The following is a 22,939-nucleotide window of genomic DNA, read 5'->3' as shown; positions in this document are numbered from 1 at the left end:
AGTTGGTGCCCACACACCAGCCCGCTTTGCCCAGGCTATTGGGTTACAGGTGTCTCCTCTCACAGCCTGCTGGCCCCACGGCCTCACTTTCCAGGTTTCCTTGGGGCACGGCCCTACTGCATTGCTTGGGACCCCAGAACTTGAGAAGGTGGGCTGGAGAACCAGAGACCCCAGCAAGGTGGATGATGGGGCTTGGGCTCAGGGGCAAAAGTAGAGTCAAGCCCCAGCTTCACAACCTGGCACTTGTATGACTCTACCCCATGAGCCTCAGTCTCCTCATCTGTGAAGTGGGGAGATGATAGCGCTTCCCCCAAGAACTCAGGTGAAGAAGGGGCTGAGCACCTGCCGAGGGGAGTGCTCCGTGGGGCTTCACTGCTCTGACTGCAGGTAGTGGTAGCAGCATCATTATTGTTTTATTTTGAAGCCACTGACCCCCTTTTCTTCTCAAGGGCATTTGAAGTGCTCTCCTGAATAGTGTGTGCAGGGACAGGCATAGCAGGGACTCTGGGCCTAAGAGATATGGGTTCAAATCCAGATTCTACCACTTCCTAGCTATGTGACTTCGGGCAAGTGCCTTGTTCTCTCTGTGCCTTGGTTTCCCCACTTATGAAATGGGGATGATGCCTACCTCAAATGGCTGTTGTGGGGATGATCTGAGTGAACGGGTGTGAAATGCTTAGAAGCGAGCCTGGCGCGCCTCGAACGCCTCGAAGTGAGAGCCACGGTTTCGGTGGCACAGGTGGTGGCGGCCGTGCTGGCAGTGGTGGTGTGCCCGTGGCCGCCTGGTGGCTGGGTGTCATGTCTCCCTTGGTTGTTAATTGAGTATAGAATGTGTCTGCTCCTGGATTGCCCGAGCGATCGATCAGTTGATTGAGATTGATTGATTCATTCATTCAAAGGGGCAGCCTAGCAGGATGATACGGAGTCGGGCTCTGGGCTAGAGGGCTCACTCCCCAGCTTGGCGGCCTCCGGACCGCCGCCTGCGGTTCCCAGCCTCGGCGCTCGGCCTCGGCTGCCTCTGTAAGTGGAGGTAAGACCTGGGCCCTCTTGCAGGGTTGCTGTGAGGCTTTCCTGCTCCCAAGGGGCCAGGCCTGCCCTCCATAGGTGCTCAGTAAGTGTTGGATGTTATCCTCATCGGATACTCAGCAAGCCTTTATTGAACCTACTGTATGCCAGGGAAGCAGCGGCAGGTGCCCTGGGGTATACGTGTGGGTGGGGGTTCTTGCCGGCCTTAGGAGCTGGATCTTTCTTTAATGGACAGCGGGAGCCATCGAAGGTTTGTGAGCCGAGGGACGACCCAGTGGAGGCCGGGCTCTAGGCTGATGTGCTGGTCGGAGTGAAACGTAGCGGGAGCTGATAGAGACAGTCGCCCTTCTTGTCCCCAGACCCTGAACGTGCTGGCGGGTGGGTGGCATCGCTGGCAGCCTAAGGAGGAGGCGTGAATAGCTGGGGAACCCTGGGGGCCGGCTTGGGTCCCTCTCCACATCTCTGAGGTCGCCACCGTTGCCCCTGTTCTTCATGTGAGGATGCTGAGGCCAGAGGGCAGTGGAGCCTGGCGAGACCAGAGCGGGGTCTGTAGGAGCCCGGCTTCCCTCCATGCGCCCGTCCCTGTGCTACTGGACGTGGGCTGATCGCCTGTTGATGAAAGAGGGCTGTTGGGGAGCATGGGGTTGGTCCTCCTTCCCTGCTGCCCACGTAAGAGCAGACTCAGTGGAAGGCTGCAGAGAAAGCGCGGTGAGTGATGTGGGGACTCAGCCTGGTCCATCCATCTTGACAGTGGTCACCCGTGGTGTGGGGGTAAGTTCCCTGTCACCAGAGAATGCAAGCAGGCCTCACAAGATCTGCCCCACACCCTGCCGTCCCCAGGAGGGAGACAGGTCCTCTTGAATCCTGAAGCTGTGGCAGCCACCTCTGGCTGCTGGCCAGGCCCCGTCTGGAGCTCAGAAAGACGTATCACCCTTGGCCAGTGCAGGAAGGAGTGGGGAAGGCAGAGGGTCAGCGGGAGTCCCCTCCTGCCTTGCACCAGGCCTGGCCTGAGCACAGCCGCAGGCGACGTCAGCAGGAAGGGAGATCGGGTGGGCAGGCGGAGCGTCTCCCAGAGTTATGTAACATTTGGCACCCGTGGCTTCTCCGAGGTTTCTCTCCTCCTCCTGGTGGCCGAAGGTTACCCTTTTCTCCCATCTGTGAATCCAGGCCCTGGGGCTCGGCCTCCGTGCTTCTCCATCTCCGTCAGTCTCAGCCCAGGCCCCGCCTGGCCTTGTTTTCCTCTGCTGCCTCTTCCATCTGAGGCTGCCGAGAGATGGTAGAACCTGACCTACACTGATGTCTGCGCTTCTTGACTCACAAGCTGTGTGATCTTGGGAAAGTGTCTTTTCCTCTCTGAGCCAAAGTCTCTGTGGGATTCATGCACCTAAAGTAATTTCAGAGTGCCTTTTTGTGCCAGGCACTGTTCCAGGTGTGCTGGGAATACAGCCGAGAACAGACAGATGAAGATGCCGGCCATTGAGGAGTTAGTTCTAGTTTGAGAAACAAATTAACACCCAGATAATTTCCGGTTGTGGTGTGAAGATAAGATGAGAGATATAGTACAAAGTGATTGATGGGGACCGAAGATTAGCTGATCCTGGCAGGGTAATCAGGGAAGACCTCTCTGAGGAGGTGTTGTATGAGTTCAGCCCTGATCGAGGTGAGGACGTGAATCACATGGTATGTGGGAGAAGGATGTCCAGCCAGAGGCACAAACGGTGCAGACGCCCTGTGGCCGGGGCATTGGTGTGTTTGCCCAAGGCCAGTGTGTTTGTAGCAGACCAAGGAGAATGAGCAAGCTGGAGAGGTGGGTGGGGTCCGTCTCTAGATCATGCTGAGCCGTGTGAACGGAGGAGGAGTTGGGGTTTTATATCAAGGGGTTCTGGGGACCCCTGGTGAGTTTGAAGTGGGGAGCAGTATGTTCTGATTTGCAGAGTAGATGTGCTTATCCAGTGAATTAATAAGTAGAGAATGCTTAGCACAGAGTAGGTAGTTAACAAATACAGCTGTGATTACTAACACCAGTATCTCCGGCGTCTCCTGTTGTACACACACCTCCTGGTTCTGGGGCTCGGGGCCACGTGTGGAAGGATTTGGTATGAATCCTGGGATACTCCCCAAGTCCCAGCCTCTCAGACCCGGCGCTGGGGGCACTCCAGTGTTGACATACTCGCCCCGCCTGGCCCAACGTGGCCTGGGCCACTGGGTCAGAGAGGCCTGGGGTTCCCAGGAGGATGTGCATCCCGGCCAGGCCCACAGGAGCCCCTGTTCCCTGCGAGGCTTCAAGCGCTGCTCCCCATCCCTGGGCAACTGATCACCCGCTTCCCCAGCCCCAAGTGCTCCAGTGAGTCTCCGTCTGCTAAAAATAGATTGGGGAAGAAGGGAGCCCTTGGCCGCACCTACAGAACCCGCACGTCCCACAACTTTCTTGCACCTCTGAGAGAGAATCTCGGGGCGTGGGGCAGGTCTGCGCCTGGGAATGTGCGTACGGCGGAGCTGGGCGTTCCTGCAGCGACCCGGTGGACACTCGGCAGGGTGGGGCTGTGGCCTGGCTGAGTGCTGGTGACGGAAACTGTGACTAACGGGCAAACGGACACTTCCCTTCTCCTCCCTGAATTTGGAGCAGCCGCGCTCCGAGGACCCCTCGTTTGCTCAGGAAGAAGACAGGACAGGAAGTAACCCCATTCCCGGGATCTGGGGCTTCGGGATCCCCCAGGTCTGTTCCCAGCCCTGCACGGTGCAGGGCCGGCTGAGCAGGGCCTGCTGGCGCCTGGAGGTGACAGGGCATTTGCCCCGAGAGTGGGCTGTGTGCGTTTTCACACACACAGGGGCCGGGGGATTGGCAGAGGGGAGGTGCTTTAGCTTCCTGTTTCCTGCAACAAGATGCGACAAACTGGGTGGCTTAAAACAATAGAAATTTATCCTCTTGCAATCCTAGAGGCTGGAAGTTTGAAATTAAGGTGTGGGCAGGGCTGTGCTCCTCCTAAAGGCTTCGGGGGGTGGTCTGCCCTGCTCTCCCAGCTTCTGGTGTGGCCGCAGTCCTCGACATGCCTTGGCTTGTGGATGCATCACCCCCCTGGGCGTTTTCTGTCCAAATTTCCCTTTTCTTCTAAGAACACCAGTTACATTGGATTTAGGGTCCACCCTAATGTTGTATGACCTCATCATACCTAATTACATCTGCAAAGAGCTCATTTCCAAATAAGGTCACCTTCTGAGGTGCAGGTGGACATGAATTCTGGGAGGACACTAGTCCACCCTGTGTGGTGGGCTTCAGTGAGAGCTGTTGATGTGTCCAGGAGTGTTGTAGGTTCCATCTCCTTCCTCAGAGACCCCGAAGGGCTCAGGTTGTGACTCCTCCTGTCACACCAGCTCTATTGGGGTGGGTCCCCTCTTAGGGGCCAGTCCACTTCCCTGAGGGTCCCTGGTCACCTGAGACCCCCCCAGCACACTGCCTCCACTCGTACCCTACCTCTGCCGACTGTGCATTCAAGCCCCAGATGCTGCTCATTCAGTTACTCGGTAAGTCAATCAACAAACACTTTCTGAGCCTCCGTTTGGCTCACTATGGCAATGAAGAGATGCCCTCCTAGAGCGCCTGGCCCCGTGAGGTGCAAAGATGGGAGCTGTTATGGAGAACTTATGTTTGTGCCCAAGCTGGGGTGGGTGCCTTTCTCCATGCATGGGGAGCTGGGCTTCTGGGGTTTGGGGCACAGTGTGGGAGGAAGTGAAAGGCTGCTCAGTGAGGGCCTCCTTTCTGTTCCTCGAACAAACCCAGCTGGTTCCACCTCCAGGCCTCTGTACTTGCAGTTCCCTCCACCTGGACCACTCTGATCCAGAGCCTTGCCTGCCAGCTCTTTCTCCCAACCCAGGATTTCGGCTCAGATGTCACCTCCTCTGAGAAGCTCTTGCCCCACCCTGTCTGTCCCCCTCTGCAACCCTGTCCCCACCTGGAAGTCTTTCTTCTTTGCAGTTGATGTGTCGGTTACCCATCTCCCCAAATAGACAGCCTGTGGGGCAGAGACCCTGTCTGCCTTGTTCGCTGTGGGTTCTCGGCCCCTGGTGCGGTGCCTGGCCCACAAGAGGTGCCCTGGAAAGACTCCTGGAGTGAAATGATGAGCTGCCCAAGCTAGCCTGTCCCCCGGGGCTCAGCTGGGGCAGATGAGACTACAAAGAAAAGCTTCACTCAGTCATTCGCTCCAATGTACTGACTGGGCCTGGCACGGTGTCCTCTAGGGGGTGTGGTCACTGCTCTGGCGAGGACAGTCAGTGGGGCTAGAGCAATCACGGGGGGCCTCCAGGCAGAGGCAGAAATTCCTCACCTGTTTCGGAAGGATGTCCGGATAGCCTATAGGCCTGGCTGCTCCCCAGGTGTATCTGGGACATGATGGAAGAATGAAGCTCTGGGTAAAAATAGCCACTGGCAGGTCTGGCTGCACAAAGGGGCAGAGGTGACCTCGGGGCCACGTGGCTGGGATCATTGTCCCTCGCGGCTGTGCAGGCCTGAGGCACGGGGAGTCCCTGGGTTGACAGCCCTGGCCCTGACCCACCGCTGTCCCTTCCTCTAGGAGAAGGAGAGGAACGCACGGAGGAAGAAGAAGAAAGCCCCGGCCGCTGCCAGCGAGGAGGCCGCCTTCCCGCCCGTGGTGGAGGATGAGGAGATGGAGGCGTCGGGCGTGAGCGGGAACGAGGAGGAAATGGCGGAGGAGGCAGAAGGTGAGGGTGGGCCTGGACTGCCCCGAGGGGGTGCTGGACGGGGATGGGGATGATGTTAGTGAAGATGGTGATGATGCCGGAGATGGTGATGGTGACTGTGGTGACAACAGTGATGGTGGCAACAAGTGATGGCCATCGGCCTCTCGATGCCTGCCAGACACTTGTCCATTCAGTCATCCTGACCCACCGTGCGTTCAGTCTCGTGCTTGGTGACCATATGCATTCAGGACACTTGTAGCCCTAGTGGCGCCTGTCTTGCCAGCACACCTGGTGTCCCATTTTAGAGAAAAAAGAAATTGTTCTTGAAAATAGTGTTTTGACCTGAGCTATTTATGATTACTTTACAAGGCAGCCAGCGTAAGTAGAACCAATACTGTTGGTCAATAAACATCCCAAAGTATCATCGCGCTTCATTTGACTCCCAAGTGTCCCGCCTGGATGAGGAATTACACGGGCCCCGGGTTTCTCTCCGGGGGCCCTGAGGCTCGGGGCCCCCCCAGGTTTCACACAGATGCGTCGTCTGCCTGGATCTTAGATGAATTCTCCCACCAGGCGAGGGCTGCTGAGGCATGAGCGAAAATCAGTCACCGGAATTGCACTGGCGGTTTTGGCCACCGCTCACAGGAGGAGTTTGACCGCACGAGATGGTCCCTGACTTCAGGGCCCAGCCCCCATATAAAGCGCTCGCTGTGTAGTGAGCGTGGACTCGGGAAGGGCACCAGACTGCCCCACGCCGGGCTCGCGCTCAATAATTAGCCTGCCTTTGGCCCCCACCCCTCTCCCTGGTCTGCACCTGCCCCCGGCATGACGCCCCTGAAGACCCCAGTCTGTGCTTAGCCGAACGTCTCTGCCTCACCTTCTGCCGTCTTCCTGGCCAGAGCTGCCCCAGCGGGGCCCTCAATTCTTGAATGGAACCTTCTCTTCCCTGCCCCTGCCCCTGCCCGGGGTTCCTTCCTGTTGCTCCTATCTGTCTGTCTGTCTCTACGTTTAAACTCCTGAACTTCTGCCAACATGGCGAAGGGAGGTGCCAGCCACCTCCTGGCTCTGTGAGCGAGGCCTGCAGATAAATTCAAGCCGTACCAGCCTGTAGTGTATTCAGCAGCCTGACTCCTGCTTCCTGGCTGAAAGTGGAGCATCCGGCCTTTTGGTTACGGTTGTCGTAAGCTGGGGATGGCCCTGGGGTGCGGAGTCTGGCCTGCTCGTCGGCCTGGGTCCCTGTAGCCCAGGTTGGCCGGAGGCTTGACCAGTGACCCTGTGGACCCCCGTGGTCCTCGCATCCTGGGTCCTGGGTCTGGAGCCAGGAGAAGGGAGCGTAGGGAGCAGAGCCCGTTTCCTCTTTAAATGTCCCCCAGCTGTGCGTGTGGGCAGGATGCAGGCACGGTGGGAAAGTGCAAGGAAGCCAGACTGTGGCTCAGTGTTAAAACCAGAACCGACGCTGCCCAGTAAGAGCTGTGTGTAGTGAGCCCCCCGTCCCCCGTAGGGGTCACACACACCGTCAGCGGTCAGGGAGGGACGTTCTCTGCTGGTTGTGGGGAGGGGGAGAGCTGGTCTGGCTGGAGCTGAGGCTTCTGTGACCATGTGGTGGCTCTAAGCAGATGGAGGGCAGGAGTTCAGAAGGTCCTGCCCGAAGGTGACTTACAGATGAGGAGACCCAGGCTTGGGGGTGGGGGGGGATCACTCACACAGAGTCGTGTACCTGGTAGACTTGGAATCTGCCAGTCCAGCCAGCGTTCCCTCTGTAACCCCATCATGCAAGCCGGATAAGGGAGGTGGCATGGGTTCTGAGTGAGGGCCTGAGGACACCCCGGTGGAACCTTCTAGAACCAAAGCCCCACAGACCCCTGCAGGGGGCAGGCGGCCGGTACCTTGTTGCCTCCAGGCTGGAGATGAATCCAGGGGAGGGAGGAGTGATCCGTTTGGCCTGGCAGTGTCTCCAGTAAAGGTCGTGGTCGTAGTGAGAGCAGCAGCCTTGAGTTTTCCCTTTATTGTCACGACGGCCTGATGGCACGGGAGCTGTCATCACCCCGTTCACAGATGAGGATGCCAAGGCCCAGAGAGGTCACCCAAGGTAACCAGCTGGCCTGTTTGGGGACCAGGATTCAATCTTGTCACAAGTACTGGTTCTTGGGCCCCACTTGGATGTACTGAGTGAGAAGCATTTTGGGGGTGGGCCAGCCATCAGAGTCTTCACAGCCCTCTGGCGCTTCGGTGCACCCTCACTCCTGAGAGCCCCCTTTGGACACAAGCCTCAGTAAGGGAGAGAGCCAGGCGCAAACTGCCCATTTTGTAGATGAACACGGAGGTCCAAGGGACCTCGGAGCCGGCCTCCTTCATCCTGAGGTCTGATGACGTGAAAGGAGGGAGTGACATTGCCGCAGGCAGCAGGCAGGGGCAGGAACCTGTGGTTAGGGACGCAGGATGCTGGGGTTGGCCCTCTCCTGCCCCCATGCAGTGTGGCCTTGGGCAAGTGACTCAACCTCTCTGTTTCCTCATACGCAGTGGAGAGCGGCGGTTGTCCCCAGCTTAGAGGTTGCTGAGGATTAGACGTGTGTGTGCAGAGCTCTGCCTGGAGCCCGACCCCCACAGAGCAAGCCCTGCATTGCTGTTGTTGGGACTGTTATTCTGGAAGGGGTGGCCTCTGCTCTGGGCCGTGAAGGGAGGCGAGAAACGGGAGAGGCCGGGGGTCTGGGCAGTGAAGGCTGAAGGAATCGTTTGTGCAGGGCGCCTGCAGCCCCTGCTGGCCTGGCTCTCTGAGGGGTGAGAGGAGGTGGGCAGCCCCAAAGACCTCTTCCCCCAGCCCTGTCCCCCTCTGAGACCAGCAGCCCCCCCACCCCCGGACCTGGGAGCCGGGAACCAGAGGAGGCCGGTGGCTTGTCCTAGGACACTCAGGAGTGTTCAGGGGTGAGGGCTCTGGGGACAGGGCTGTAGGTCCTCCCTGCTGCCTGCTGGGCCCTAGGCCCTTTTGCTGGCCCTGCCCCCGTGGCCTCAAACCTCCACCCTACCACACTGCTTCTCATGCCACCTCGCTCTAACCCTTCTCTCACTTCCTTCCAGCCTTACACGCCTCTGGGAACGAGGTACCCAGAGGGGAATGCAGTGGCCCAGGTACGAATGTGGCCAACTGGCCTGGGGGACCGGGGTAGGGCCAGGCTGGGGCGGGGGGCATCCCACGCTCACCTGTCCTCTATGAGGAACCCCTTCTGCGGGCACGCCTCTCCTTGTGAGCACCGCCGTTTGTGCTGCTGCTGCCTCTGTCCCCCTTCTCAGTGCAGTGTCTGTTCCCCATGCTCTTCCCTGGCTCGTTCCTGCAGATCAGTATGCTCAACTCAGCTGCTTTGTTGATTTCTACCAGTGTTTTCAGCCATGACTCTTACCCAGTTTGATTTCTCCAACAGCAAGTGTAGGGGAAGAGGGTTTCAGAGGTCCCCATTTTGTAGAAAATGAGGAAAATTGAAACTCGGAGAAGTGACAGGAGTGGTTGTTAAGGCTAAAGAGCGAGGCCTGGAGCCAAGGCCTCCTCCCCTTCATCTGCACATACATTTAGTCACTCAGTCAACACCTACTGTGCACCTGCTGTGTAGCAATCCTGTGGGTACCAGTCGGGGATACAGTCGATGTGGGCCCTTTCCCCGTGGGCTCCTCTGAGTACACTGGGCCCATTTTGTCATCATGTGATGATGGTGACAGAGAAGATACCAGGTGTCACCCTGTGCTGTCACACCCGTGTGGGGTGGGAGCTGCTCTGCCTGCTCTACAGATGGGGAAAGCAAGGCTGGGAGGTTACCACAGCCAGGCTGCCAGCTGGGGCAGAGCCAGGCTGCAGCTCAGATGAGAATGTGAAGACCCCAGAGCAAAGGCCTGCAGCCCCGGCCTCCCTCAGCCTGCTCTGCTGGGGGTGCTGGCTGCTCCTGCAGCAATCCTGGGGGTTGAAAGTGAAGAAGGTTGTTGGGCCCCAGGGTCAGCATGTGGAGAAGGTGGCGAGAGGACGGGGCACTGGGAAAGGGCCGGGCAGGCTTGAGCCTGTTTGGTGTCAGGTGATGGGGCCACGCCACCCTGAGCTCCTGCCCAGAACCGGGGTGCACATTCAGGGCAGTGGGGGTGCTGTGAGGAAGGCCTCGCCCCGAGCCCCTGGCACTGCTCACCCCGTCTTCGCTCTCCCCCGCAGCCACCGTCAACAACAGCTCCGACACCGAGAGCATCCCGTCGCCCCGCACTGAGGCCACCAAGGACACGGGACAGAATGGGCCCAAGCCCCCGCCCAACCCCGGAGCTGGTGGGCCGCCTCCCGAGCCTCCCAGCCCTCCGCCCGAGGAGGCCCCGGCCCCCACCGAGCCCGCCCCAGCCCCCGAAGCCGCTGGCCCACCCACGCCCCCAGCGGCACCCGCATCGCCCACCGCACCCCCTCCTGTGGTCCCCAAGGAGGAGAAGGAGGAAGAGCCCACCGCCCCCTCGGCCGAGGAGGGCGAGGAGCAGAAGCCCCCTGCGGCCCAGGAGCTGTCCGCAGAGGTGGGCGCGGGCAAGACGGAGGAGCCGGGCGAGGCGCCCCCCGGGGAGCCTGTCAAGAGCGAGTGCAAGGAGGAGGCGGCTGAGGAGGGGCCGGACAGGGTCAAGGGGGCCACAGAGGCCAGCACCGAGGCTGCGCCCGAGGGGGTGCTCAAGGTGGAGAAGAAGGAGGGCAGCGGCCCTGGGGGCAAAGGCCCCGCAGCCAAGGGCCCTGGCGCCCCCCAGGACAGTGACTCCAGTGCCACCTGCAGCGCCGACGAGGTGGACGAGCCTGAGGGTGGCGACAAGAACAGGTGAGCAGGCGGCCAGGGGGCGGCTTTTGTCTTCCCGTTCTGCGAGCACTTGCTGAGCACCATCTGTATACCAAGACAGCATGTATGAGACAGTTCCATGCCTGCCATCAGAGCACGTGGCCAACGTAGAGAGGCCAGCATGGAGCAGCTGGGACTCCAGAGTTCCGTGCTGGGAGAGGGCAGTGTCAGAGGTGGCCTCAGAGCTGAGCCTGGTTGGGGAAGTGGGGAGCCACAGGGACAGTGAGGGAGACAGTGTGCCGGGCAGCCCAGATTAGTGTCCCACGGCTGCCACCACAAAGGACCCCTCCAAAACCAGGGCGTCAGCAGGGCCACTCCCTCTGAAGGTTCTGAGGGAGGCTCTTTCCTGCCTCCTCCAGAGTCTGGTGGTGCCAGCCATCCTTGGCCTGCAGACACGCCACTCCGTGGGCACTTGCCCTTTTCCCTGTGTGTCGGTGTGCCCGTATTTCCGGTGATTGGATTAGGACCTCATCTTAACTTGATCACATTTGCAAAGAGCCCATTTCCAGAAAAAGTTCGCTTTCACGGGTACCTGGCTATTAGGACTTGAATGTATTTTGGGGGACACAGTTCTACCCTCTGCACAGGGGGAACAGCAAGTGCTAAGTGCCTGCGTGATTCAGGCACGGAGTGGAGTTGCGAGTAGTGGGCAGGGTGGGAAGAGGCAGGGCCAGCCGTCCAGCCCCCCTCGTGGGGCCCCTCGGGCTGGGTGGGCAATGAGAAGACCTCCAGAGCTTGTGCCGAAGAGAGCTGGAGTGTGTCTCAGGCTCTGAAACCTGCCGGCTACGTGTGTGGAAGATTTAACAGGGACCAGCGAGGCACAGGGGTACAGATTGAGAGGTGGCCGTGGCTGGGTCAAAGGGGGAGGGTCCCCAAGGCCGCCAGCCAGCACCAAAGTTAGGGTTGAACGTGGGCAGCCAAGGGCAGAGCCGTGGGGACCCGCTCCTGCTCATGTCCGGGCGGCTTGAAGAACTGTGTTCTAGTGAGGCAGGCCGGTCATTTTTATTTTGACTAAAAACAGTGCAGTCTGTTTTCTCTCTCACGTCTCTCGGAAAAGTTCTGGGCAACGCGAGAGGGAGGAAAATCTGACTTACAAATCCGACGTGTTCACTGGGAGCCGTTTCCTCTGCCCCATGATTCACCTTGGGGCATGTGAAAATGGCAAGTTCTAGAACATTTCATGTGAATATCAGACCCAGTCAGAGCTCCCTGGGTCTCTGCGTGTTCCCCAAAAGCCGGGAAGACACGTCTCCTCTGCCTCCTGCGTCCTGGGGTCTTGGCAGGAACCTCACCCTGTTCGTGTGAGAAATAGTGGGTCTGGTGGGTGGCCCTTTGATCAGCAAAGCCCTGGCCATTGGGGTTCTGAGACCATAGAGGTCCTGAGCCTCCTGCCCAGTGGGCGCAGCTCAGAAAACTGCTCACGGAGGTTTGGTCTGCCGGGAGGGCCCTGGGCCAGGGTCTGGGTAATGGGGTCAGGGCGGGTACTCCCCACCCTCCCCTGCTGGCTTGTGGGACGGAGTCATGGAAACACATGTTTCTGCGCTTAGTGGCAAGAGTGCTGAGCTCATGGGGCAGCCACGCTGATAAGCAGCCTCCTGGAGTCTGTTTTGGGTGCATAAGGCCTGCCTGGGCTGGAGAGCTTGGACAGTTGGCTGGATCCCGACAGCCCCCCGGACCTCTCGGGCCAAGCCTGAGGTCTCCCCTCCCCGAACAGCCCCACCCAGGGACGCGTCCTTCCCTCCCCCAGCTGGGTCTGGCTTCCGTCTGCTCTTCCTGCCTGAACAGCCAGCATTCGATCCCTTGGGAGCTGGAGCCCTGGGCTGAGAGTCAGGACACCTGGCTTGTCACGCCCTGTGTGACCGAGGCCAGTCCCCCGCCCTCAGGGCGAGGCTGGACTCAGGCCAGCCTCCTGACCTCTTCCTGGCTGGCAGGCCGCCACCCCCCACCCCCACCCCGGCCGCGCCGCACAGGGCCAGGCGGGCGCCGGAGGACGCAGGCGAGATGCGTCAGAGCACGCCCTGGCAGCCAGCGCCTCCCAGAGGGGCCGTCGGGACCGGGGCCCCCCCCCGACGACCCCAGGTCCTGGCCACCTGCCCGCAGCCCTCCTTCCCGCCTGGCAGCCCCAGCGCAGTGAACTGGGCGTCCCTGGACAGACGCAAGATGCATCTCATTCTGGCCCGAGCCCGGATGGCTCTGGGAGAGAAAATCACATCCTGCTTTCACTCTGCGTCTCTTTCTGCCAGGCAGTTCTGCCTGGGAGTTTTCTTGGCCCACGGCCAGAGATAGTGGCTTTGATAGCAGAGCTTTGAGCTTGCTTGCCGCTGCCTGTTCTGCTTCCCAGAAAAGGTGCCTGGGCACCTTCGGAAAGTCCCTTCCCCTGGGCCTCAGTTTTTTCATCTGTAAGATGGGTGTAGGTATCCCTGCTTATGGGCTTCTTGTGAGGATAATGGAGTTGTGAACCAGCCTGGTACCAGGCCCATAGTAGGTGCTTGATGAAGAATTTGCTGCCCTCCTTTGGAGTTGCTTCAAGAACCCCCAAAGGTCACTCCAAGAGGAGGCTGGAATGTGGCTTCTTCCACTGACCCCTGGAACTTTGAAAGAACGTAACAGCAATTTTTCCTTTATTTCTTTATTCCATAAATGATTGACTGGTCACCATTGTGCTCCAGGCACCATTCTGAGCTCAAGGACAGACAAGGTCCTGGCTCCAGGGAGCTTGTATTTTGGTGAGAGTAGCTAGTACAGAACTGGAACGGTAATGGAATAAAGGGTATGCTCACATGGTAACTGGATGATGGGGAGATTGGGGGAGCAGCAAGTGGGGGGGATGCGAGGGGCAGTCAGGGAGGCCTGTCTGAGGAGGTGACATTGAAGGATGATCAGAGCATGTAGTGTGACACATGGAGGGAAAACCAACAGAAGGAACAGCCAGTGCAAAGGGCCTGTGGCCCCGTGAGCTTATGTTCAGTAGACAGCTAAGAGACCTGTGGCAGAGAGTGAAGCCAGTAAGGGGAAGAGGAGAGGGCAGGCGAGGGGGTCACAGAGGTGAGCAGGGACCTGGTTCCACAGGGCCCTGGGGGACAAGGTGAGGAGTAGAGTTTTTATCCTGGGGTCACAAAGCAGCATGACCGTGTCTGTGTGGACTCTGTTCATGATCCTGCCTTCCTAGCCTGAGATCACTGATAATAAGGAAGCTGGTGGGGGTGTCAGCAGAGAGGGGGCGGCAAAGTGTCATAGGCCCAGAGGTCCCTGTTGCCCACCTCCCCCAGCCCTGGTCTTCCAGGGTGGGAAGAAGAGCCACAGTGATGGGAAGACTCCTGACCCACTCAGCACCAGGCGCTGTTCTCAGTGCTTCATGTGCTTCCCTCATTCCACCCAGAGAACAGTCCTCGGAGGGAGCAGCTGTTCTCATGCCCATTTTACAGATGAGGAAACCGAGTGAGGCACAGTTGGTTAAGTCATATGGCCGAAGGTGGGCTATGAACCAGGAGCCAGAGCCCTGAAATACAGGGTTGGGTAGGTGGGGCAGGGCCCTGGCTGCTTCCAGACAAGTTGCTGGCTTCCCCCGCCTGTCCCAGGTCACGTGCGTGGTGCCAGTCTCCGAGAGCCCCTGCTGCCCTGCCCTGCCTGGGCCTCCAGAGAGGAAAATAAGAGCCCTGTCTTCCAAGAAAACAAAGGAAAGAGACCGAAGGGAGGGCGCTGCTGTGAGGAGGGCTCAGAGGCCATGCTCGCCCACCGGGCGAGGGGAGGCTGGGGGATCACGTGAGCACCAGGCGTCTTCCCTCTGCCTCGAGGGTCTCAGGACCCTTGGGCTTGTTGAGGATCTGCACAGCCCCTTGTTCTTTGATGCTGTTCTGTTTACAGTGAGAGGTCAGACTGTCATCTCGTAAACTGTGAAGTGCTGTGCCCATGGTCGCAGTCCCACTGAGCTCCTGCTGGGGCTGGTGGGGGAGTGGACTCAGGAAAGAGGCGTCTGGAGCTCTGTGCGCATCCCCCAGCTGGTGCCTGCTGAGAGCATCTGAGGGGCAACCCCTGCTCCCCTCCCCTCCAATCTGCCTGCCCCCTGCCTGGACAGGGAGCCACAGGGAAACAAGGCAGGACACGGGCCTGGGTGGAAGGCCCTGGTTTGTTGACAGAGTGGACACACTTTGTTTTTCATGTGTAGTATAAAAACTTACTTTCTGTCCCTACAAAATTATGTTTACACAGATATGAAAGTTTATATTTTGACTTTAAAATCTGCGTTTTGAAGTATTTTATACAACAAATAACATTTAATGTTACTACTTTATTGTTCTTGGAAACAATGCAGTTAATACATCAAACCCTTGATTTCATGGCTAGCAAATAGTATATTCTTTATCTTTTCCTCGTAGCAGTTTTATTGAGGCATAATTCACAAACCATGCAATTCAGCCATCAAAGTGTACAGGTCAGTGGTTTTTAGTACATTCATAGAGCTGTGTGATCGTCACCACTGTTTAATTCCAGAACATTGTTGTTACCTCGAAAAGAAACCCCGTGCCCATTAGCAGCGCTCCTCACCCCACAGCTCTCAGGCCCTGGCAACCGCAATCTGCCTTCCGTGTCTGTGGATTTTCCTGTTCTGGGAATTTCATGTGAATGGAGTCATGTGGTCTGCAGCCTTTTGCAACTGGCTTCTTGCACTCAGCGTCAAGTTTCGAGGTTCATCCATGTCGTAGCCTGGGTTAGCACTTCATGCTTCCATGGCTGAGTAATATTCCATTGTATGGACAGGCCACATTTTGTTTATCCAGTCATCTGTTTTTGGACATTTGAATTGTTTCCACTCTTTGGCTCTTAAGAACAGTGGCTGCTAGGAGCTTTAGTGAACGAGTGTTCATGTGGATGTGTGTTTTCATCCTCTCGGATCTACACCCAGCAATGGAATTGCCAGGTCCTCTTGGTAACTCAGATTCTCCTCCTGAGGAAGGACCGGCGTGTTTTCCAAAGTGGCTGCAGCGTATTCACTTTAGACTTAAGTTCATAAAGGCAGGTTGGTTTAAACAGGCGGTGTGGGGAGGCCGGGTTTGGTGACAGAAACGCCAGGCCTGGCGATAACTTTGGTCCTTGGACCTGGTCAGGGTGCCTTGGCCCGAGGTTGGAGGGCGAAGTGGGGCGGGGCCTGTGTCCCGGGGAGCAAGCGGGCAGCCACTGCTGGAGAGGCCTCCGGTGGTCCTTGGAGTGTGAGCAGGAGAGGTGAGGGCGGGAGGGAGGGTGAGCGGAGTCGGGAGGAGCTGGAGCCAGCTGAGCGTGGAGAAGTCAGGATGACCTCTGCGCCCGACCCACCTGCACGCCGTGGTGTCACCGTGTCTGTCTCCGCTCAGCTGAGCGTGTGGCAGATGCGGGCAGAAGGTTAGCGCCTGCGGGACTGACTGGTCACAGGCTGTGGTCCCGCCACCGCAGGGAGCAGGGGGCACCTAGGCTGCATGTCACGAGTCGGCCCCGCTCCACCTGCAGGAAGGAGCCAAGTTCTGCTTGTCTCTGGGCGTCCGGCCACTGGCACTCGGTGGTGTGAGCTGTATCCTGGTTGTCACGGATCTTACCTGGAGGCAGTGGCTGTGACTCCCAGTCTGCATGTGGTGTCAGCCAGGATGGTCACAGCACAGTGGGGGCCGTGCCGGCAGGACCCTCTGGCTTTGGGGACCTGGCCTGCGTTTTTGCCCTCTGGCTGAATTCCAGCCCACGGCTGATGCCTTTGTGTGCACTGTTGATCACCTAGCCGGCTCTGGCGCCCTGCAAGGAAACACTTGGAGGATTCTTGTTCTCCATGTGCCCCAAGCACAGCACCAGATTTGCTATGTGTTCAGCAGGTGCAGGTTGCTGCGGGGAGTCCAGAGCTGGACAGGAACCAGGCAGCCCCGGTGGGTGGGCGAGGGATTCTGAGGCTGGGGCAGACCCAGCTCCTCATGGAGCTGGGGAGCCAGATGGGGATTGCAGCAGGGCACTGTGCCCTGTCCTGGAAATCCCTGAGGACTTCCTGAAGGAGGCGACACCTATGAACAGCTCTGGAGACACACCCCAGGGCGCCCCAGACACTGCAGCCTTGCACTGGAGTAGCCATGTCTCGGGCATCCTGCCATGTTTCAGCCCTCCCATGCACCCTGTGCAGGTGCACCGCGCTGTTCTGCGTGTTGGCAGCAGACAGACATGCTTGCTTTGGGGACAAGGCACCTGTAGGCCCGGCTCAGCACCAGTCACACTTAGGGCAAATGGGCGGGCAGCGTGACCACTGACTGGCCCCTCCACCCAAAGCCTGCACCCACCGGCTTTAGCTCCTCAGGAAACAGTGTGCAAGCAAGACTCCAGTTAGTGGAGTATCCTGGTTGAGTGGGTGGGCTCCCCGACTCCTGTCTCCAGTAAGCAGAGTCCGCTTAGCGCCATGCCTCAGGCCCCGCCCTGGCACCTGAGGCTCTCATATTTGGGTGATGAATAATCTCTTTGAATCTCTTAAGCTCAGCAGACCTTAATCTGGTTGACTCTTTGGCTTTCTGGCAGCCCGGAGTGTGGGCTCTCTGGGACTTCCTTTGCCTTGGGCTGTCTCTAGGGAGCGTGTGATCCAGGCCAGGGTGGAAGTGGGGCCTGCGTGGACCAAGGCAGGGAGGGAGGGAGGCATCCTGGGATGGATCCCGCCCCTGCCCCCAGGTCTCCTGGTGACCCTGGGTGTCGTCGGTGTCCCCTCTGGCAGTCCCTCCAGTCCCATCACCCAGGCTGGAGCCAGGAGAGGCTGTGAGCCTGTGGGCCTGACGCTGATCTTCCCCTCAGGCTGCTGTCGCCACGGCCCAGCCTCCTCACCCCCACCAGCGACGCCAGGACCAATGCCTCGCCCCAGAAGCCACTGGACTTGAAGCAGCTGAAGCAGCGGGCGGCTGCCATCCCCCCGATTGTGAGTGCCCGGCCTTCCCGTGCCCTGGGACTCCCGCCGAGCCAGGCAGCCACCCCTGAGCCCCTGTGACCTTCACTTCCTAGTGGGGGGACAGTAAATCAGGCCGAGCGCAGGCCAGGGCGGGTGCGCCGCTCAGGGTGGGGGTGCCCAGCACCTGCAGCTGCGCTCTTCCCGGCGCCTCCTGTTTCCTGGAGAAATCCACACGGAGGCGAGGCGGGAGCTGCTCCGGGAGCTGGCAGGCGTGCCGGGCGGGGCCTGGACAAACCGGCCTGCGGGCCTTGTCCCTTCTGGCCTCCCGGCTGCCCTCTGAGGCCCCTAGAGCCAGCCTGGCTGCTCTCACCACACCGTCCCCGCCCGCCGAGGGCTTCCATGAGCTCCCCAGACCAGGCACTGGGCTGTGCGAAGGCAGGATGTCCCCCCGCTGTCACAATATCTCAGGGAAGGAGGGGTGGCCATCAGTTAACATGAGGCCCTTTGTGGAGTGATTGTCGGGGGCTGGGGCTGGAAGATTCTCCAGGCCAAGCAGGAAGACCCTCAGAGGTGCCCTTCCTCGTGATAGCTCAGTCATTGCCAACACTGTCCCTCCCTGAGGAGGCCGGCCTGGGCTTCCTACGGCCGCTGGGGGGCCTCGGGCTAAGGGAGTGAGCCGAACAGGGCTTTGTGAGCGAGGGGCACAGGGCGAGCCGGGCTGTGCTGCCCGCTCCCCAGGCACAGTCCCGTTTGTCAGCCCCGATCTCTCCAAGACCCAGAGAGATCTGGGTAGGGGGAGAGGGCTGGTGGGGAGGGGAACGGGGGCGCTGCTATCCACTGGCAGGCAGCTGGGGTGGCGGGTGTACCCCGTACACTTTGTGCAGAGCCCTCCCTCCTGGCCCTCAAGCTGTGTGCCCTTGGGCATGTCCCTGCCTCTCCCTGGCCTCCGTTTCCAGGCTGGCAAGTGCAGGGGGCCTGGAAGGCTTTCCCTGATCCCTGTGACCTGTGGATGGCCTAGAAAGATGCCCACTTCTCCCTGCTTCCCTCAGCAGGTCACCAAAGTCCACGAGCCCCCCCGGGAGGACACGGCTCCCCCGAAGCCAGCCCCCCCCGCCCCACCGCCACCGCAGCACCTGCAGCCGGAGAGCAGCACCTCCCAGCAGCCCAGCAACAGCCCTCGAGGCAAGAGTAGGAGTCCTGCGCCTCCTGCCGAGAAGGAGGGTAAGTGTGTCTCAGTGGCTGAGCGAGAATGAGGGAGGGAGGGCAGATGGCGGCCATGAGGGACGCTAGTGCGTGTGGAGCAGCTGCTGCAAACTCCAAGCCTGCAGTGGCTGGGCAGGCCAAGAAATGCGTGAAGCACGTGGGAGTGAGGCAGTAGGGAAACGAGGGGAGTGTGGCAAATTGGAGAACTCACATTCTTTCTAAAGTGGGCCACATATTGGCCTCAACCAAGAGTCCACCATGTGGCAATACAGGCCTGGGGTTGGTCTTCCAGAGAAGCTAAAAACCTATCTTTTCATGGGAAATCTTCTAGTTCCTCACATTGTCAACTTCTCATAATTTTCGAAAGCATCGTGCAGGCACAAAAGCATGTCTGTGGCTCAGCCTCTGGTTCCATGGGATTCAGTCCACATGTGAGCTTCTAGAACCATGGATGAGGCTTGGCGCCAGCTGGCAACAACTCTGGGTCCTGGGCAGGAAGCGCCACCCCCTCCAGGTTTCTCCCTGACCTTATTCCAGGCTGAGGCCACTGGGTTCACTGGGGAGCCAGTGGGGTGATTCCCCCGAGCAGCTGTGCTGTAGCAACTGCCCAGGGCGTGCTTTATTGTCCCCACGTGAAGCTCAAGGTCAGGAGACAGGTGGGGCATAGTTTCTTGTTCTCTGGATCTTCTGTCTCTGCCCTACTCCTCCCGGACCCACGAAGTCTCAAGCCTGAGTCCCAAAGGGGCACCCATCCCAGGTCAGCCTGGCATGCTGCAGGTGCCATTGGCACATCACAGGCACTGGGGGGCGGACCCCCCAGAGGCTCCCCCGTGCGGGGCTAGCCCAGGCTCCTGTGGGCTGCTCTCTGGGTCTGAGGGCAGCAGAACCCCAGCCCACCCTCCCTGATCAGGGACAGGCTCAGGCGACCAAGGCTGCCTGTGCCACCGCCCCACCAGCCTTTGGTATAGCATCCCACCTTCTGCAGAAAGCCAGGTTGGCCCTCGTCCACGGGCCTTCTTGAGGGCGGTGCTGTGTGCCTGTCTGAGGACCAAGAGCAGGGCTGTCCCTGAAGGAGGACGGCTCCATACTTCCCCCAGGTGACGCAGGCTGCCGGACACGCCCCGTCTAATCAGCCCCCGCCACAGCCACCTTCACCTGCTGCGGGAAGACTCAGGCGCCCCCCACACAGGCGGGAGTGCGTCCTGGCCAGCGCGCAGGCTGGCTTGTGGCCACAGGGCCAGGACATTTGTTGAACACCTACAATTGCCAAGCCTGGTGCTGGGCAATGGGGGTTCGGCAGTGAGCGGGGGGATGTCCCTGCTCCAGGGAGCTGGTCTTTTTTGTGAGTGAGAAGGATGTTGAGCAAGGGAACATGTAAGGAAGCAAGATGACTTTAGAGCAGTTCACGCAACAGAAGATAAAACAGCGCGAGTGATGGTGGGCTTGGGGAAGGGCTCTCTGTGAAGAGGAGAAGGCAGTCATGGGCAGATCTGGAGGAAGGGCATTCCAGACACGGGGGACAGCATGTGCTAAGGCCCTGGGGTGGGAACAAGCATGGTGTGTTTGCAGAGCTGCCAGGAGGTCATTGTGGCTGGGGAGGGGGTAGGCCAGGAGGTTGGGCAGGGAAATGGGGGACTAGATTGTGTAGGACCTCATAGGCCATGGCACTGTGGGGATTTCTGTCTTGGATGCAGGAAAAAAGCCTTTGCTGGAGAAATTTTAAGGGTGCTTGTGTGTGTGTGTGTGTGGTGAGGGGTGAGGAAGTCAGGTAATCTGATTTATAATTTGGAAAGATCTCTCTCCCTAGTCTCTGTTGAGGAGAAAGGGCTACAGGGAGTTGTGGGCAGGTGGAGGAGGCTGGTGACAGTGGCAGCCTGGATTGTTTGGGTGACCATGGAGGTGGGAGGGGGGCACTGGGATTTTTGTTTCAGAGGCAAAGCCAGTGGGACCTGCTGATGAACCCAGTGTGGGTTTTAAAGCAGGATGTCTGCCTTCTCCTGGGACCTTGCCGGCCACCCATGCCGGGACTGGGACTCCCCACGATGGAGGTGGGGCTCTCTGGGAGGGAGTGCAGTGTGCGACATGGAGTCTGGCTCCAGGTCCAGGTCCAGGTCCAGGGCAGCAGCCCAGGGCGAGTAGCTGCGTGGCGATGTCAGGGGCCCAGACAGCCTTGGCCTGTGCCAGGTCTGAGCCAGGCTGGGCTGCACTTGGGTGGCTGGGCACCACCCAGGGCTGGACAGGGCCTGCGGGGACGGGTCGCAGGCCCCGTCCTGGGAGAAAGTGAGCCACCACCAGTGGTTTCTGAGTCTGGCATTCTGCCCGTTGGTGTGGAGGAGGGCCGCCCTGCTTCCTGGACAGGAGACGGTGCTCTTGGCATCGGGCGCCACAGTCTGGCTTGCGGCTCAGCACCCAAGGCACTTATGTGAACTTGACACCCAACGCTACCTCCCTGGTGTCTCAGCAGCCTCCCCTGCCGCCTGGCTCCTGTGTGGAGCAGCTCCACCCTGCCTGTCCCCTGGGCTTCCCGGGCCCAGCTGGAGGAACAGGTTGTCTCTCCAGGCTCTCGGCCACCTGCCCAGCCTGGCCCAGCCCCAGGTTTTGCTTCCAGCACCGGAGCCATCCCCTGCTCCCACCCCCACCCACCGTAGCCAGAGCTGAGCTGGAGAGAGCAGCCCTGGTGTGCACAGGGTCGGGGAGCTGGGTGAGTGAGGTCCAGGGTGTTGATGGAACTTCTGAGCCCAGTGTCAGCCCTGTGGGGGCACCTCCGTTAGGGGCTCCCCACCCCGAGTCACTCCCTGCATCTGTGACCCCTTCCTGGGAGCTGCCCACTTCACCAGGCACAGGCAGGGGGCGTGGGGGGCTCAGCCTGTCCCGGGGGAGTGTGCGGCACACGTGCTTGCTTCCCACCCGGGGTTCCCACAGCAGGCGCCACCGCAGTGCTGACGCCCTCCCGCCTCGCCCTGGCGGGCCTTCAGAGCCTCCCCCTGTCATCTGGAGGTGGCCCAAGGGGTGGCCCCCACCTGCCATTCCCATCCCAGCCCTGGCGTTCTCAAGTTGTTGTCAGCCAGTTATCACCCCCCACCCCCCAGTCCGTCCTCCAGCTTGACTCCAACTCTCAAGGGAGAGACAGATTTCAGATCAGCTTAGGACAGATTTCAGCAGGGTAAGAGGCCTGCGGGAGAAGACTGAAGGCACCTGGCCTTTGGCCCTGTGTGCAGGCCATCCCCAGGCCTGGGAATCCAGGGCCAAGCGTTGCTCCTCTTGCTGTGGTCACTGTGCACTGCCAAGGTTAAGGTCACGGCCTGCAGCCCATCTACCCGGGCTCAGAGCTCTTGCTTGCTGGCTGGGGGCCTTTGACCAAGTGACTTTGCCTCTCTGAGCCTCGGTGTTCCCATCTGCAAAACAGGGATAATCACGGTCAGCTCGCCGTTGGGTATTGCAAGGACAAACCAGTCAGTCCACGCAGAAAGCTTAGTTGGACCCCCTTGGGAGGCTCCCCGAGAGCATCACCCTCTGCTGTTGTCGTGTTATCTGCAGCTGCAGCAGCCAGGAGGTCAGGGGTCAAATCCTGACTTGGCCAAATATTTGCTGGTGACCTTAGATAAGTCCGTCAGCGTGTCCAGCCCTCAGCGCCCGCTCTGCACAGTGGGCCTGGGCACGCTTCCTTCTGAGTCTATGAGGAGGCTCGCTGAGTTCACACTGCTGACATACGCAGCCGGGTGCCTGGATGTGGTACGTGCTCAGCAGACAGGCTGACGTGTGCGTGCTGTCATCCTGGGCATCTGGGCCTGGCCACGCCTGCCAGAGCGCACGTACACGCGTCTCAGCAAACCCTCTGACCTCCGTCGCCGTGAAGAGGTCGGCAGGCCCCCTCTGCACAGGGCCAGGTGGCACGTGTCTCCGGCTTTGTGGGCCGGACGGTCTCTGTTGCAACGACTCGGCTTTGTTACAGATGATAAATAAATGGGTGGACGTGACCATGTTCCAGTCCAAGCATACATACAAGATAGTGGGTGGTGGGTGGGCCCCGTGCCACCATTTGCCACCCCCCAGTTTGGAGATTTGTCCAGGCCCCTTGCTCACCTGGTGCCTGGTGAGTGCCTGTGGAGTTTCTGGTGCTGGAATCCGGCCACCGAGAACCTCCAGCCGACCCCCAAGGCATACTCATGGTTGGCGGGACATCACAGGGGTCAGAGCAGTGCCCGGCCTGCAGACCTGGGGGCTCCATGGTGGACCCCTTGTTACTGTGGGCTGGGACCCTCCCCTGGCTGAGGCTGGCACTGCAGGCCCTGGGGGACCTTGT

General features: G+C 59.6%; 1 protein-coding gene across 21 annotated transcripts in view; it reads left to right on the top strand.

Moving 5' to 3' along the window:
* The window catches only part of NCOR2 (nuclear receptor corepressor 2), a 313,102-nt gene that overhangs the window by 260,578 nt on the left and 29,585 nt on the right, over window positions 1-22,939 (top strand). For 16 of the 21 annotated variants that reach the window (XM_072953425.1, XM_072953430.1, XM_072953434.1 and 13 more), the window contains 5 exons: window positions 5,595-5,742; window positions 8,797-8,847; window positions 9,908-10,538; window positions 17,343-17,463; window positions 18,483-18,654. In XM_072953425.1, the coding sequence (XP_072809526.1) occupies window positions 5,595-5,742; window positions 8,797-8,847; window positions 9,908-10,538; window positions 17,343-17,463; window positions 18,483-18,654 (1,123 nt within the window). The remainder of the gene's footprint in view (window positions 1-5,594; window positions 5,743-8,796; window positions 8,848-9,907; window positions 10,539-17,342; window positions 17,464-18,482; window positions 18,655-22,939) is intronic. The other 5 variants (XM_072953435.1, XM_072953444.1, XM_072953443.1 and 2 more) reach the window with 2 other exon arrangements.

This window comes from Vicugna pacos, chromosome 32 (genome assembly GCF_048564905.1).
Source record: "Vicugna pacos chromosome 32, VicPac4, whole genome shotgun sequence".
In the NCBI taxonomy this organism is placed as follows: domain Eukaryota; kingdom Metazoa; phylum Chordata; class Mammalia; order Artiodactyla; family Camelidae; genus Vicugna; species Vicugna pacos.
Note: the sequence above shows the minus strand (reverse complement) of the source record. Positions and strands in the feature narration are given on the sequence as shown.